The sequence below is a fragment of the Malurus melanocephalus genome, unplaced genomic scaffold, assembly GCF_030028575.1.
Source record: "Malurus melanocephalus ecotype Western Australia unplaced genomic scaffold, MMel_1.1 scaffold_170, whole genome shotgun sequence".
Taxonomy (NCBI): Eukaryota; Metazoa; Chordata; class Aves; order Passeriformes; family Maluridae; genus Malurus; species Malurus melanocephalus.
In genome coordinates, this window is record NW_026623402.1 from 1255227 (window position 1) to 1270631 (window position 15405).

The 15405-nt window shown below is 53.4% G+C and overlaps 2 protein-coding genes across 2 annotated transcripts; one reads left to right on the top strand and one right to left on the bottom strand.

Moving 5' to 3' along the window:
- Positions 1-513: 513 nt before the first annotated feature.
- Positions 514-10650, top strand: DNAJA3 (DnaJ heat shock protein family (Hsp40) member A3). Its single transcript, XM_057372416.1, has 11 exons — positions 514-685; positions 805-938; positions 1363-1446; positions 1999-2211; positions 2932-3084; positions 3896-4043; positions 4712-4776; positions 5659-5787; positions 6239-6354; positions 6664-6761; positions 9581-10650. The coding sequence occupies exons 1-11, from the start codon at positions 526-528 to the stop codon at positions 9601-9603; spliced, it is 1323 nt and encodes a 440-aa protein (XP_057228399.1). The 5' UTR covers positions 514-525; the 3' UTR covers positions 9604-10650.
- Positions 10651-10804: 154 nt separating this feature from the next.
- Positions 10805-15389, bottom strand: NMRAL1 (NmrA like redox sensor 1). Its single transcript, XM_057372417.1, has 6 exons — positions 15224-15389; positions 14900-14965; positions 14450-14688; positions 13389-13638; positions 12722-12912; positions 10805-11755 (listed from the first exon to the last, which is right to left on the bottom strand). Exons 2-6 carry the CDS (start codon positions 14937-14939, stop codon positions 11585-11587), a joined length of 891 nt encoding a protein of 296 aa, XP_057228400.1. The 5' UTR covers positions 14940-14965; positions 15224-15389; the 3' UTR covers positions 10805-11584.
- Between the last annotated feature and the right edge of the window lie 16 nt (positions 15390-15405).

Below are 15405 nucleotides of genomic sequence, written 5' to 3' on the forward strand. Positions count from 1 at the left end.
GAGGAGCGCTCGCAGGCGCCAGCCCCGGGACGAGGGCGGGAGAGAGACACGCTTGGCACGAATTATCCTCCTCCACTCCGGAGAAAAGCTGCAGCCTCGGTGTGGGCGCTGTGTCAGGGTGGCTGCTGTGCCAGGGCGGGTGCTGTGTGAATGTGGGGGCTGTGGCAGTGCAGTCGCTGTGGTTTCAGAGACTTTGTGGCACATCTATGTGATATTTCACCTGSAAAAGGAGAAGCAGAGCAGCCCTGGAAAGGCGCAGATGGCGGAGAGCAGAAGGCAGGGTTTCCAGCCCCGGCTGCCCAGCTCCGCTGCACGAGGGTGTCACAGAGGACTGCACCCGACTGTCCCCGCCCGGTCCCCCCAGGACTGGCGGCGGCTCCGTTTCCCCTCACGCTCGGTCCCCGCCGGCCTTGCCGAGCCCCGCGCATGTGTGATCATGGCGCAGCCACAGCCGCGGCTCTGTGCGCATGCGCGGCCCGTCCCCGCCGCGGGGGTACGCAGGCGCAGCGCCGCGCGCGGGCCAAGATGGCGGCCGGGAGCGCGTCTCGCTGGGTCGGGGTGGCTGCGGGGCGCGGGGCGGGGAACGCGCGGCCGCCGCTGCTGCTGCTGCTCCGCGGGCTCCGCACCCCGYCKGCCCGCGCCCCGCGCCGCCTCCTGCTGCTCCGTGCCGGGCTCTGCGCTGCGGGTGAGCGCGCCGGGGCCGGGTGGGCCGGGCCGGCGGTGCGCGGGTCTTTTCCCCCGGTCGTGTCCCTTCCTCCGCTCGGCCCGGCCCTCACGGCGGCCCCTCTCCCTCCTCCCCCGCAGGGACGAAACACGCTGCCGCTGCCGCCGCCGCCGCCTTTCACAGCAGCGCGGCCCGCGCTAAGGAGGACTATTACCAAGTGCTGGGGGTGCCCCGCAACGCCACGCAGAAGGAGATCAAGAAGGCCTATTACCAGGTGCGTCCGGAGCGGCCGGGCCTGCGGACCCCCGCGCGGGGAGAGGAGCCAGGGCTGCCTGCTGCCCCTTCGGTGTGGCAGGGAACAAGAGCCCCTTTGAGGTCCCCGTGTTTGGACCGCCTGGAGAAAAGAGGAGCTAGCAGTGGGAGAGCTCGGCATATGGCCTTGGGGATCTATTCCAAACCTGGTCTGTCTGTGCTGTCAGCACGTGTCTCTTTCCAGAAGGATCTGGGATARCTGAGAAGACTGGGAAAAGCTCCTGTAGTTCCTTGTTTTGGGTTGATAAGGGAAAATGAAGGGCTTTARTTCCCTGAAATCCATCTAGTAAATGCCATACCCTGCCTGATGGAGTTTTCCTGGCGTGTGAGATAGGCTAAAGTAAATAACTCCTGTCTGTCTCTAATAGTTGTTTTTTGTTGCTTAGCTGGCAAAGAAATACCACCCTGACACAAACAAAGACGACCCCAAAGCGAAGGAGAAGTTCTCTCAGCTGGCAGAAGCCTATGAGGTAACAGCAGGATTTTACTGTGGTGGGAAAAAGGAAAGAGTGGAGGGTAGATAAGGGGAAACATTTCCTGTAAAACCATGGCTGGCTTTTGATGCACTTCAGGCTGGAGCACCTTAGTCCRAAGAAATTACTTGATCCAAGTATCTGATTTAGCTGCTTTGGGCTCTTTCTCAGCAATGACTGGCATGGATGTCAATTCCATGGAATGATTGTCAGTTTAAACAATCAAATAAAAAAAYCTATCAAGACGTGTTTGAGACAGAGGGACCTTCACTTTGTTTCCCCAGCCATGTTTTTTGACCTCAGCGCTCTTCAGCTGATAGAATAATGATCAACTGCTTAATATAAGTTATTCTTGCTTTTTATAATTTAGTAAGATCTTGTAATTTTCCTTCTTGAGCTGAGAGGCACCAKGGGAGAAGCAGTTTGCCCGTAGCTCCAGTGGTGCTGAGAGCTGGGCGAGCCCTCTTGATGGCAGGAAGGTCTGAAACCAGAGCCAGGGATTCTCCTGGATCCTCCAATCCCCTGATTGCCCCGTTCCTTGCACCCCAGGTGCTGAGTGACGAGGTGAAGAGGAAGCAGTACGATGCCTATGGCACGGCGAGCTTCGAGGCCGGCGCGGCCGGGGCCGGGGCTGGCGCAGGGCGGCAGTACTGGAGCAGCGGCCCCTCCATCGATCCCGAGGAGCTCTTCAGGAAGATCTTCGGGGAGTTCTCAGGATCCCCTTTTGGAGATTTTCAGAGTGTCTTTGACCAGCCACAGGAGGTAGGAGCTGCCTTTAATTAAGAATGGAATGGAAAACTCAGCCCAGTCTTCTTCCCCAGCTTCTGTTGCAGAGTGCTCTGGGAGCGAGAGCTTCAGCAAGGAGTTATTTCTGTGAATGTCTGTGTGTGAGCATCCCGTGGCAGGGGGGAGAGTCTCGTAGTTTTGCTAGGCTATGCAGAAACACACCCCACACCTTCAGGCAAGAAATTTTTTCTGGGCTTGAGGTGGTGTTTACTGACACCACTCAGTGCTGCCAAGCAGTTCCATCGCTGTAGAGGCCTCTTTTCTGCTGCAGGTTGWTTTACATATGCCTGCTTTGATCTGTAATGCTAAAACCCACAAAATACCTTGTAAGTATAAACCAAGCCTTCCAGCAACAGGTTTGGCTGTTTAATTGGCATAATTTTGCAGCTTAATTAGCTTCACTTTGCAGTGGAGTCCACTGTGAAATAAAATCTATCTGGTTCTTTATGTGGCAGCTAAATGCTCCTTTTAGTGTTGTCGGGTCGTGTGCTGCCTTTAGAAATGTTTGGTGTTTGGTACTTCTGGCTCTAGTAAAAGTGACCTTTTTCTTACAAGGAGAATTTCCTCTTCTGAGCATTCATCTTTTCTGGTGACTTCTATTTTAAGCATTTTTGGTGTTCACCCTAAGCCCTTCTCAGTTTTCTTAAGACCCTGTCACACCTAAGTCATGGGTCCATATCCRTGTTTCCTGTGCAGTACATCATGGAACTGACGTTCACCCAAGCTGCAAAAGGTGTTAACAAGGAGATTGTGGTGAACATCCAGGACTCCTGTGAGCGCTGCAATGGCAAAGGACATGAACCTGGCACCAAAGCTCAGCGYTGTCACTACTGCAATGGCACGGGCATGGTAAGTGCTTAGCAGGACACCAGTTCTGTTGTTCTTTCCCTTCTTGAGGAGAGTCACTTCATTTCAYGGTGAAAAATTCTCACCACACTCATCAGCTTATCTCGGGTAAAGCCGAGTTAATGTCAGCTTGATGCTAATAGGCACTAGGAAGATTTTCTTCATGTTAAAGAAGTGCTGTGCCTGGCTGAAAGCACAGACCTGCAGGCTGGATCTTCTGCTACTGCACATCTCACAAACCATATGCATATCATGTAACAGCTCTGAAATTCCTTCGGCAATAAACGGGGATCTTTTGATTTGAGGGGTGGAGGACAGTGATGATAACCCAAGGGTAATTATAAAATAAGATGCAGGCAGTGTTGGAGCTGCAGGCTTTGGTTTTCCGTGTATCTGATTGCTTGTGCGTTTCAGTCTGGTGGGTGGCTGTCACAGTTCTGTCCAGAGCTTAGTCACCTTAACATTTTTCTGGACACTGGCAGTAATTTATGTAAGTGGATTGTCCTTGGATTCATCAGAACACAGACATTTGTAGCACTGTAAGGAGCTTTGTTCCCTCTTGTGCATTAAAGGCTAGAAATGGAGAGTGGTGCGTGTCCCTTCCCCTCACCACGTGACACTTGTAATAGTGGTGGTCAGTGGAAATCAGAATGCARTGGCAATTGGATTTCAGAGTCAGCTTTTTGCTCCAGCCCTTGATGAAGAATATCGCTATTCTGGCAGGATGTGTATGTGATTGGAGCTCAAATGTGCTGTGTGAAAAGAGCCATCTCAGTAYTCATAATTTGCCCAATGTGTGTTTGTTCCTGCCCAGGAGACGATCAACACAGGCCCCTTCGTGATGCGCTCCACGTGCCGGCGCTGCGGCGGCCGCGGCTCCATCATCACCACGCCCTGTGTCGTGTGCCGGGGCACGGGGCAGACAAAGCAGAAGAAGACAGTGATGGTTCCTGTGCCAGCTGGTCAGTGCTGTGCTTGTGTGCTGCTCTCTCTAACTACAGAGCTGTAGTTATTTACTGCCACTGCCAAGTACAAATGGGAGAGCAGCATAAGAAGTTTTGCTGCAGAGAAATGGTCTTCAAAGCAAAGCAGCTTGAGCAGTTGGCAATGGAATGGGCTGCTGATGAGGTGGACCTTCTGGCCATGGATATTAATGATTGCTTTGCCCTTCCTGAGCTTTGGTTCTTGCCTGGGTCCTCCTAGGCAGGTTTTGAAGAGTGAATCTCCACASGTTTTGTTGCTATGAGTCTTTCATTTGTCCTTGATAAAGTCTTGAGAGATGGTGGGAATGCTAAAAGCCTTGACTTCGCTCAGTGGGGTGTGCAGATGACCTTTCTCACCAGAGAGGATTCAGGGGTGGGGCTAAGTCTTGCTTCTTTGAAACCACCCTGAATCTTGCAGCTTGTGGATGCTGCTGTGTTCCTTAGTCCAATGTGTTTCTGTAAACAGTTCTGTAGAGACCAAAGTAACAAGCCTCTTCAGGGCATGGGGATCAGAGGTGTAAAYGTGTGCTGACCCCTCTTCCTTTGGGCTGTGGTGGCCAGCTTTTGGGGTTGGCAAGAGTTATGGGTGTCCCATGTCACACATGGATTATAACCCAAGACCMCATTCCCTCCTGTTCTCATTGCAGGTGTTGAGGACGGGCAGACAGTTCGAATGCCTGTGGGGAAGAAAGAAATTTTCATTACGTTCAGGGTATGTATCCTAAGCTGGTTTATTATTTAAGTTGGTTGTTCCTGTTCAACTGYCTGGGGAAGGACTGCAGAATGGGCAGAGGAGGAAGAGCCAGTGATCCTTTGGAACAGCTGAGGTAACATGATCCATGTGAACTTTCTGGGACATCAGGAGATCTGCATTGTAGCAAGGGGGGTAACTTTGAATTTGTTCGTGAAGAATTGCTGCTTGTTCCAGGACCGGGCCTTTAGGGTCGTGTGAATCAAAATGCAGAGTCAGTTCTTCGTGCCTTGAGTTTTTGACTTGGAAATGTGAGGGAGCTGCCTGCTGGTGGGGGTGGGAGTGCTGAGGAGAGCTGTGGGAGTTGCCTGCAGGAGGCTGCCTGGCGAAGGAGGCTGCCTGGGGAAGCATCCTTCTGCAGTTCCACCTTCAGGGCTGCTTTGCACCTGTGCTGCAGCTGGGCCTTTTCTCCTGTCAGAATCCTGCCACACACATCTGTTGAGGAGAAGATATTTTTAGCAGCTTTTTTGTGGTGCAGGAGGATTTAATTCTCCTCCACTTTGTGAAGCCACTGTGAAGGTTCTTCCTTTCCTGTTCCCTTCTGGCTTYCTCCTGTTCAGGGTGCTGGACAAGGCAGTGTTTCCACAGAGCCATATTGACATGGGTAAGCTAACAGCAGGATTAGGGGAGGGAGTTCCTGAGGCAGGAAGCAGGGATCCTCACAAATCTTTGGCTAATTAGGTTATGTCAAGATCTGTGCTTCACTAGAAGACCAMATATTAACTCACAGTTCTTAGCCATGCAGTTTGGGAATAGTATATTTTTTTCCTGAGACCTGTGGGAGCAGTTTACCAGGAGAACATGGTGTGCTCACTGCTCTTTGGAATTTTCCTGCCTTTTTAGGTTCAGAAGAGCTCTGTGTTCCGACGAAATGGAGCTGATATCCACTCGGATCTTCCAATCTCAATAGCTCAGGCTGTGCTGGGAGGCACAGCCCGGTGTCAAGGCTTGTACGAGACAATCAATATCACAGTGAGTACCAGCATACTGGGCATGAATCAGTGAGGCACAGCAGAGGCTTCTCCTTTGCTACAAAGGTGGGGAAAATCTCCCCTGTGTGCCACTATTGCATTTCAGACTCCTTCAGGATTGAGCCTTGGGTAGTTTGTGACCTGCCTGGTCACTGCTCCTTTCCTGTTGCTGTGTACGGACAGGGGAAGAAAGGGATTGCTGGACAAATCCCATCTGAGGGCTACAGGCTGTGTCAGGTTCTTTACTTACTCCTTCAAAAGCCTTTCATCACTGGCTTAGCTTTGGGATGAGTCCCAATGTATGAGCATACCAGAGCTCTCCCAYCCTACTTTGAATCTTGTTGGAGAAGTGGATGGTCTTTATGGTGTAATTTTTGCAATATAATTATTATATAAATGCATGAATTCGAGCACAAATTCGAGTAATAAATGTGACACCTGTGTGTTTATAGATACCCCCTGGTGTTCAGCCAGACCAGAGGATTCGAATGAGTGGGAAAGGCATTCCCAAGGTCAACAGTTACGGCTATGGAGACCACTACATCCACATAAAGATAAAAGTTCCTCAGTAAGTATACCTAAAACAAGTTCCTGTGAAATCTTAACAACTTTTTGCAAAAAATGTTTAGAAGTTGTGAAAATTCTGTGAGGTGAAATTCAGTGGGTTGTCTCTCCTCTTCCACTGAGAATTCTTCATACATCATTCCTTACAGATGGCTCACTTTAAGARCACTGTAGAGATTTCTGGTGTATTCCAGGTGTGTTCACCTTGTACTCCAGTCCCGAGCTCTCATGGGTGCTGCAGGGGGAAGTTTGGGAGGGCTGTGGGACCCTTGTYCCCAGGCCATCCCTAACCCCCCATGTCCTGGTGCCACAGGAGGCTGACGGATCGCCAGCGAGCCTTAATGATGAGCTACGCCGAGGACGAGGCCGACGTGGACGGCACCGTGAACGGGGTCACCAACACAGCGTCAGGTGAGTGCAGGGAATTCCTGCTCCTTCCCTGGGGAGCACTTCCTGAGCATTCCTGGGGAGGRAGATGAGCCAGGGCCACTGTGAGACAGCGTGGCAGCTGTGGAAATAGTTGCAGTGTGATGGTAAACAGGCTGTAGCAGGAAGCAGGGAGGCAGCCACTTTGCAGGAAGCTCAGTTCCAGTACTTACTGGGCAAATCTGTGCAGGAACAGAGAGGAGGCACTGAGCTACTGCAGGTACATGCTGTGCTGATGAATGCCTCCTGCTCCCTGCTTCCCCTGTGCCAGGACTTACCTTGGTAGCAGAGGCRGGAAAGTGAATGTGCTTCAGGCCAGTTTCCTGTGTGATCCCAACCCACTGCACTCCTGAGCGAAGCCAGGTTGTTTCTCCTGGAATGCTGGTGGGGGTTTCTGCAGTCAGGCTGAGCTCTGTGCATGTGGGGAACCCGGAGTAGGATTGTTCATTGGTGCTGAGTGTCAGCTCTGGTCAGTGGACAGCTTYCAGCGTGAGGGAGGAGGGAAGGCAGCTGGGAGCTTTGTGAAGCTGCTCTCCAGCTCCAGATGGAAAATTGAGATTCAGCAATTGYGTTTTAAGTGTCAGGGGTGAGGTACCCTGGCAGAGGCAGCAGCTAAAGGCACAACACATGGTAAAAGAGTAAGGAAGGAGTTTTGCCTCTTGCTATTCAAAGTTTTTTCTTTGCTTAATTGCAACAATAACTTCTTAAAGCCCRCTGGATTTTGGTTTTGATTTGAAACCAAACAGGGTATTTATTTGCCACTAAGCAAAGGTGAGAGCCTTTTAGAGCTGCTGAATGATCTCAGAGACTCAGGTCTGCTCTACTGCATGCCCACGTGTGAAGAAATGGAGGCTGAAGTGCAGGATATTAGAAGGTAGCATCTGCCAAATTCTTCCTAATGTTCTTTTTTACAGTGCTTTCCTAACACAGAAATTATGTTACAGTCAGCYTTAGGGGAAGGGATGAGAGCTCTGAACACTGAACTTCCATTCCAGCTTCTTAAAAGCATTTATATGCCAAAGAGAAAAAACCAACCCACTCTTCAAACTATTTTTTTTAAAAGCAAACCTGCCAGTTTTACCATGATGAAGCAGCAAGGTGGATTAAAACAGCGCCAGTAGGTTGCAGTGTAGAGACAGGCTATGCTGAGGGGGGCGTGTCCTGCCTCGGGATTTCATTCCATTGCATCAGTCTGAGCCCGCACTCAGCCCTGSGAGCATGGGGAGAGCCAGACTCCTGCTCTCAGTGCACAAAGGAAGCTTGAGGGGGAGTTTGGGATCTTGTTATTGATGGTTTTACTGTAGAAAAAAGCAGATTAACTTTTAGGTCTCCTTTGTTCTCGCTGTAGCCACTTCTGGAGTGACAAAAAACTTTTCAGGACCTGTTCATTCAGGACAATTTTAACATTCCTTATCTGGACTCTTGTACTGAAATCCTTGTAGCCTTTTTTGTTCTGCACGAGTTCATTTTCTGCTTGATGCTGTCTGAGCATTGCTTGCAAATGACACAGATCAGGCTCCTGGTGTAGTTTTGCACTGCTTTGCAAGGACAACCTTGAAACAGGAAGAACTTGTTCCAGGGACCACCAGTAGAGATTTTTTAACCCTGTAAASTCCTGCTGGCTGTGATCAAGTTCACCAATTTGTTTTTAGTGCCACTCAATTTCAAGTACTTGTTTCCAAAGCCTGTGGGATCCCTGACTTAATTGTGCAGCACAAGGATTCCCTCAGCAGTTGGAGGGCTGGGGAGAGGGGAAGGGAACAGCTCAGTACCTGAGCTCATGGTTGGCTTTTCTACTTCAGGGCTCCAGGCTTTCCAGTGCTTCCAAGAGGTCCAGTCTTGTGGCTCACTGCCAGAGGCAGCCCTGGGCATGAGGGTGCAGCACAAACAGCTGCCTTCTCTTAGCCATTCCCTGTCTAAACACCCCTCTGGTCCTGGTGAGAGATGTCTCTGACTGCGGACCTTTGCTGTTTGTGTCCAGGTGGCAGAGCCACGGCTAGCGCTGACGCAGGCGGGGATAGGCCTGAGGCTCAGGAGAACAAGGAGGGATTCCTTTCCAAACTTAAGAAAATGTTTACCTCCTGACACCCAATCCGAGGTAGGAGGTCTCTTGTGTTTCACTGTCGTCTTTCCCCCACACTGAGCACTTCTTGGGAGGTGGAAGCACAATAGCACAGCCTTGCTTCTCACTTAGCCTCAGGCCTTCCAGCTGCTGGTGTGCACAGCCCTAGTTGTCCCCTGAGACCTGGAGCAACAAGCYAGGGATTAAACTGCATTGTTGCTGCAGCAAAAGGCATCGCAGATGCTGGGTGCACCCTCGGGGAGGTGGCTGGCCTCCCAGGCAGCTCTGCTCCTGTAGCTGTGCCTGATGCCAAGCACTGAGGGTGTTCCTGTGAGCTGGTCCCACTGGGACCRGCTTCTGCCCAGCAGATGGGCTTCAGAGCCATGGGTGCCAGCATGCTTGGGCTGGAGTCACCYCTGCCACAGGCTTAGAGCAGCAGGGAGGAGCCAGCCTTTGTCACAGAGCACAGCAAAGCTCACCATGCACCACTGCAGGGTAACTGAGGTGCCTTCAGCCAGTGTKGACCTGTTGCGAGGGAGCACCGAGACTTGGAATCATCTATGGCAGACRTGAAGTCTTGGATTCCAGGGGCTCAGCTTTGCATCTTTGTAGGCTTCGGACTTGGCTGTGCTGTGAGGGTGAGAGTGTGATGGCAGAGCAGGAGGGGAGGTGCTCCCAAAGTGGGCTGSCTGTGTGCTGATACAGCCAGGAAATCTTAACCTTCCTCTCATTTCAACTGCAGGAAAGCGTTCTACTGGGAACTAGGAGCCAGCAGCAGCAGGTCATCCGTGCAGTTGGGGGTGAACCTTTCTGGCAGCAGGCTCTGCAGAACACAGGATGTCAGTCAGCAGCACAGCAAGAATCCCAGCTGGAGATGCCACAGACCACTAAGGCACCAACRCTCATCATGATACAAACCCCACCCACTGTCCTAGGAACTGGCAAAGAAGGAAAGAGCCAGCTTTGCATAAAAGTGTCGCTCTCTGGAGGCTGCTCCACAATCCTACTGCTGCTGGAAGCTTATTTGGTAAAAGTTAAAAGTATTATTTAGCATCCAAACCAGAGGAAGTGTGCAATAAACATTGCAGCACAGAGCAGCAGTTTGCTGTATGGAGCCCAAGCCCACCAGCTGCTCACTCAGGTGCCCTTTGGAATGCCAGGTGTGCTTGGTGAACTCTCCAGGAGACTGGGTGGGTCAGGGAGGTCTAACGTTGTCTTCACCACAGCCCTGCTGCCSTGCACAGCTCCAAGTGGAATCTCCCTGTGGCTGGGTGTTGTCTGAGCCCAGCTGGCCTGGCTCCCTCGCAGCCCTGGGCTTTATCCTGCTGATAGCCTGCACAGAGCAGTGATGGAATCTGTACTTTGCCTCAGGTTTATCCCCCAAATAACTAAAGTTAGCACACAACTGCTGTCGCTTCTGAACTGGTACAAGCCRATCACTGAGCCCTTTGCCAATTGGGGACAAAAATCTTTTATTACCTTAGTGCAACACCCGTAGCRTAAAGGATTGGTCAAAGCATCGTTGTTTTACATGTGTGAGAGTGCAAGTGAGGTGGATCACTCCTTCCAGATGCAGCTGAGCTCTTGCAGTGAGTATTCCATGGTTACTGTAGCCTGCTGTGTTTGTGATACCGCGCAGGTACCATCAGCCCACRTACTAATCAGTTAAACACCAGTTAAACAGGGACATGCTGTAGTCTTGCCCTTCTTAATTTGCTGAAATAAAGCACGCGTTGCCTCCTGATWAAACATCTATAAAGTGATTCTGTACCCCTGTAAATAAGATGGACTTCATAAAGATATTTAACATGTGCTGTGCCTGGCTTTATTGTCTACTCTCCCACCTGGTCTGTCACCCCTTTACCCTCCCATCCTAACAGGAAGGAAGTTCACTGGGACAAGGATGGGACAGGGTTGGGTGACTGGTGCATTGCTAGGGGCTGAGATTGACTTTAAACATGTACTTTAAGCACATGGGGGTGAGGCAGAAGGGGCTTTTCTACTGAGCCTTGGACAGTCTTGAGAAAACTGAGTTTAATCTTAGCTCTTAGGGACACTGATTAAAATTAGCTCCAAGAGCCCAAAGTGATTGAAATTGGCCCTAAGAGCCCAAAGACCAGGCCCAGAGCTGGAGGACTTGAGGAATCAAACTCCACTTTTGTTACACTCACAGGAAGTCACTATACCATCCCCATTTACTGAGGTGGCACTGAGCCAGGGGTCCATCTCTCTGCTGGCTCACCTGCTATGCACAAACCAGGTCCCTGGAGAAATCCCTGTGTTTTCTGTTGGCTTAAGAGCCTGCAGCAGCCCTGGCCATAAATACCTGCCCTGAAGGCACTGCCTTTGGGGTGCAGGGTTACACACCTTCAGCCCACCACATGGTGTAGTATGTTCAAAGCTGCCTGGGAAAGGGTGATCCTGGGAAAACAAGCCCCCGCCACCCTAAGACACCCAGAATGACTAAAGCAACACCTCCCTGAGGACTGTGCAAAGGTAGCGCTTTTGCTACCCCTCTGCCTGTGCTCTACAGCCCTTCYTCTTGTTCTAGCTGCCTAAATAGTCTCAACCACACTGCAGGAWCACACACATGGACCAGCATGTGGGCCGAGCTCTCCCCAGCTGGGGCAGGATCAGCCTCTCCCTGGGGCATTACTGGGCAGGCAGCRTGGCTCAGGGCACCTCGCCTCCTCAGCCAGGTCCCCCTGCCTGCTGCAGAAACCAGGGAGCAAGAGGGAGGAGAGGCTCAGAAGGCATCCTTGTTGTCAGCCACCCACTGCTGGAAGGTGCGGGCCTTGGGGTTGAGCTTCATGGTCAGGGCCACGTTGCGGTCTGGCTTTAGGGCGTAGAAGCGGAACATGGCAGCCAGCTCCTTGGCCCCGGGGAAGTCCCGCTTCTCGTACTCCTCAGGGGAGATCTGCCAAARAATTGGGGAAARAAACAGTGTTTCAGAGGCTGATGGGGCTTCCCCTCAGTCTGTGAGGAAATGCTGATGAAGTCTGTGAGTGGCAATGCTGACAGCAGCCTGTCACAGCATTGTCACTGGTGAGGGGGKCTCTGCAAGGTGCTTCTGCTGGGGTTGGGGATGCAGCCCTGCCTGGCAGGAACAGCCCAACCAGCCTGGGGCCAGGTGCAGCAGCTGTGAGGGAGCCTGTCCTCACACCATGGCTGTGGCTGAGGGGCTCTAGAAGCTGGTGGGTCCAGGAGGCAATCCAGCTTGCTCCCTGGCACCCCAACCCCAAAACCTTCCTTCCCTGCCTGAACCAAAAGGTGGTTGGTTCACTGTGCTTCTGGGAGAGCAGAACCTGCAGAGAGCATCAGAGGGGTTTTGTTTCTAATGAAATGTTTTCAATTTGTTGTTTCAATTTGTTCTAATGAAATGTTTTCAACATTTAATAATGTTTTCAAAACAGGGAGCCACCACACCCCTCATCCATTGTATTGGCTGCCTGAGGCACAACTGAAATGCAAACAGAGATTAAAAATAAATCAGGAAGGGGCAGGGAGTGGCCAAGGGTGCTGTAATGGTGACACAGCATAGACGCCAGGAGTGTTGTAATGGTGACACAGCAAAGCCCTGGGGGAAGCCCTGCTGAAGGGAAGGGCACCCAGCAGAGAGCTGTTGTGTAAGTGCCCATTCCTGGCTCCTCTGGAGACRTCCCAGCTCAGTTATCCCCCAGGGCCAGGCACAGACCTGCCAGGGCACATCTGGGTGCTCCACGAGCATGAATGAGTTCAATGACAATGTTAACAGGGCAGTTTTGGTGCCAAGCTGTGCTCCAGTGACACGCAGGGCCTGCAGGGCTAACCTTGGACACGAGTGCTACCAAAACGAGCTGCAAGTCCCCCAGGAACATCACCTACACCATAGGACACTTCATACCTTGCTGGCTGCCACAATCTTGCCCGTCTGCTGGGAGAGAATGGCAGCATACTCTTCCTCAGTGAGCTTGCCTGTGCTGAGTCCTATCACTTGGCCAATGTACTCCCCTGGGGACTTCAGCAGGCAAAGCACAACAGCCCCAAGGTCCTCCACGGCCATCCCRTCCATTGGGGTGTCCTCCAAGGGCAACTCTGTATGGAGAGATTGATCCCAGCTGGAGTGAAGCCCAGCTCTGAGGAGGTAGAGTGGAGTTTCAGCACCCAACCTTTGAACATGAGGTGAGGAAGGGATGAGAGCATCCACCAGCATGGCATGGCACCAGAGCAGGGCTTGGCTAAGGGACCATGATACCAGAGCAGCACCATGATTCGCCTGGATCTGCAGCCCCACCACCTCCACYATCCCAAATGCAGGCAGTTGGGCTAAGCAGAGCCTCTCTGGGATCTGCAGAACAGCCCTCAGCACCACAAACAGGCCCAGGATCTCGATGATTTCTTGCAGACCACCAAACAGGTCTGAAGACTATAATGCAGCTCGCTGTGGTCAAGCTAGTAGAGACCTACTGCCCACAGCCCTGGTAGTCCCTCCATCTCTCAGCCCCTGCACAGTGGGAGCAGATGAGGACAGTCACAGGACAGTGACCTGCAGCACAGGAGCTCCTACTCACCCAGGACAAGGGTGTCTCCCTGCGGGGCCTTCTGCAGCTTGAAGATGGAGAGGAAGTTCTCSAAGTAGAAGGGCATCCGGATGATGGTGGTGGGAACCCCAATTTTCTGGAAATACTCCTCCACCACACCTTTGCCATCAAAGTGCAGCACCTCCAGCTGGCCTCCCGTCAGCTTGTGCACGTTCTCCAGGCCACTGAACACAACATGGCGTAGACCTTGGCGCTTGGACAGGTCAGCAAGACGCTGCCCCTGGGTGAAGGGTGAAACCGGCCATGGAGAGGGGAACAGGATGTCCCCATCATTCCAACACACTCCCTTCCCTTTGTGGTGCTGGGCAGGAGGGCAGGATCCAACTCCCAGCAGCCCTCAGCTGGGACCAGGGCTGAGCACACCAGCGAGCCCAGTGAGTTGTCCAGGTGGAGCTGAATCCTCTCCTTACCCATCCTATTTCATAAAGACCACACACCCTCCAGCTGTGGAGCTCACTGCTCTACCAAACACGCAACCAGCAGCATAAGGAATCTGCCTGGCCAGCATACCAGCCCTAACATATCTTTTGTTTGTTGCTATCCAAGTGTGGCAACTGTGTTATCTTGTAAAATCTTTCCTGGGGTGAGCACTACCCTTGCTTTGAGATCTCTGACACTGCAGGATTTTGGCCCCGAAGAGGCAAACATAGAGAACCACCGATCTGCAGGCAGTGGCGCACCAGGCTCAGCCCTAGGATGGCTCTGAGGAGCCAAGTGTTCCCACTCCTGCTACAACAACTCCTGGGAAGTGCTCTCTGCAACAAATTTAACAATACCCTGAAGGCACCAGACCCTGGTGCCACGCAACTGTGAGGAAACAGGGAAGAAGTTCTGGCTTCGCAAGAACCGGGACCTGGTGTTTGTGAGGCTCTGGGCTCTTCTGGACTGGCCATTCAAACCATCAGGGCTAACACAGCTGCCCTGATGTGAAAGCTGGCCCATGTTCCCCATTTTGATGCTATTGGGCTGTCCCTTAATCCCCTCTCCCAGGTCATTCCGCACGTGGTGCCGGTTAATGCCAGCGCAGGTACCTGCTCGATTTCCTTCTCCTTGCTGCAGTGTTCCCAGAAGTCGGTGATAATAAAGGCTCCATAGGCACCGGCCAAGGCCCGCTCCAGCGATGCCTCATCGTCCTGATCTGCCTTCACCACCTCGGCTCCCCTTCGCCTCAGCTCCTCCGCCGCCCTCTTCCTGGGGCTCCGCGTCACGGCGCGCACCTTGAAGGTCCCATCGAACAGCAGCGCCCGGGCCACGCTGCCCCCCTGGGCCCCTGCACGGGCAGCCGGTCAGGGCCCCGCGTCCCCCGACTCCGGGATGCGCTGGGGCCGCGGGACGGAGCCCYCGGGTGCCACAAGAACCGAGCCCCCCGCTCACTGTCCGCACCCCTCACCCTCCCGGGCGCTCGGGCATCACCGACGCCTCCGCCTCTCGCCCTCCCCGCCGGCGCCGGGCACGGCCCGGGCCTCCCCCCGAGCACTCACCGGTGGCCCCGAACACCACGATCAGCTTCTTCTCGGCCATGCGGCAGCGCGGGCGGTCCCGGGGCTCTGACAGGGCGAGAAGCAGTGAGGTCGCACGGCCGCGACTCAGCCTCCAGCCCCATCCCGGGATGGAGGGAGGGAGGCGGGGAGAGAGCAGGGCAGATGCGGGGCCACCGCTGGTCCCGGCGGGTAGCGGGCGGGGAGGGAGAGATGCGGGGCCATCGCTGGTCCCGGCGGGTAGCGGGCGGGGAGGGAGGGGGGCGGCTGCGGGGCCATCGCCGCTCCCGAGGCACCGGACGCGCCTTCCCTCACACCGCTCCTCACCTCGGCTCTGCTCGGGTCCAATCGTCTGCGCCCGGCTCGGTTCGCGTCTAATCGTCTCGGCCCGGCTGCGTTCGGCTCAGTTCGGGTCTARTCGGCTCTGCCGCACCTGCGTGCGTTCGTCTGTTCGGCGTGACCCGATTGTGTTCGGCTCTGCTCGTCTCCTCCCGACTCCACTCGGTCGC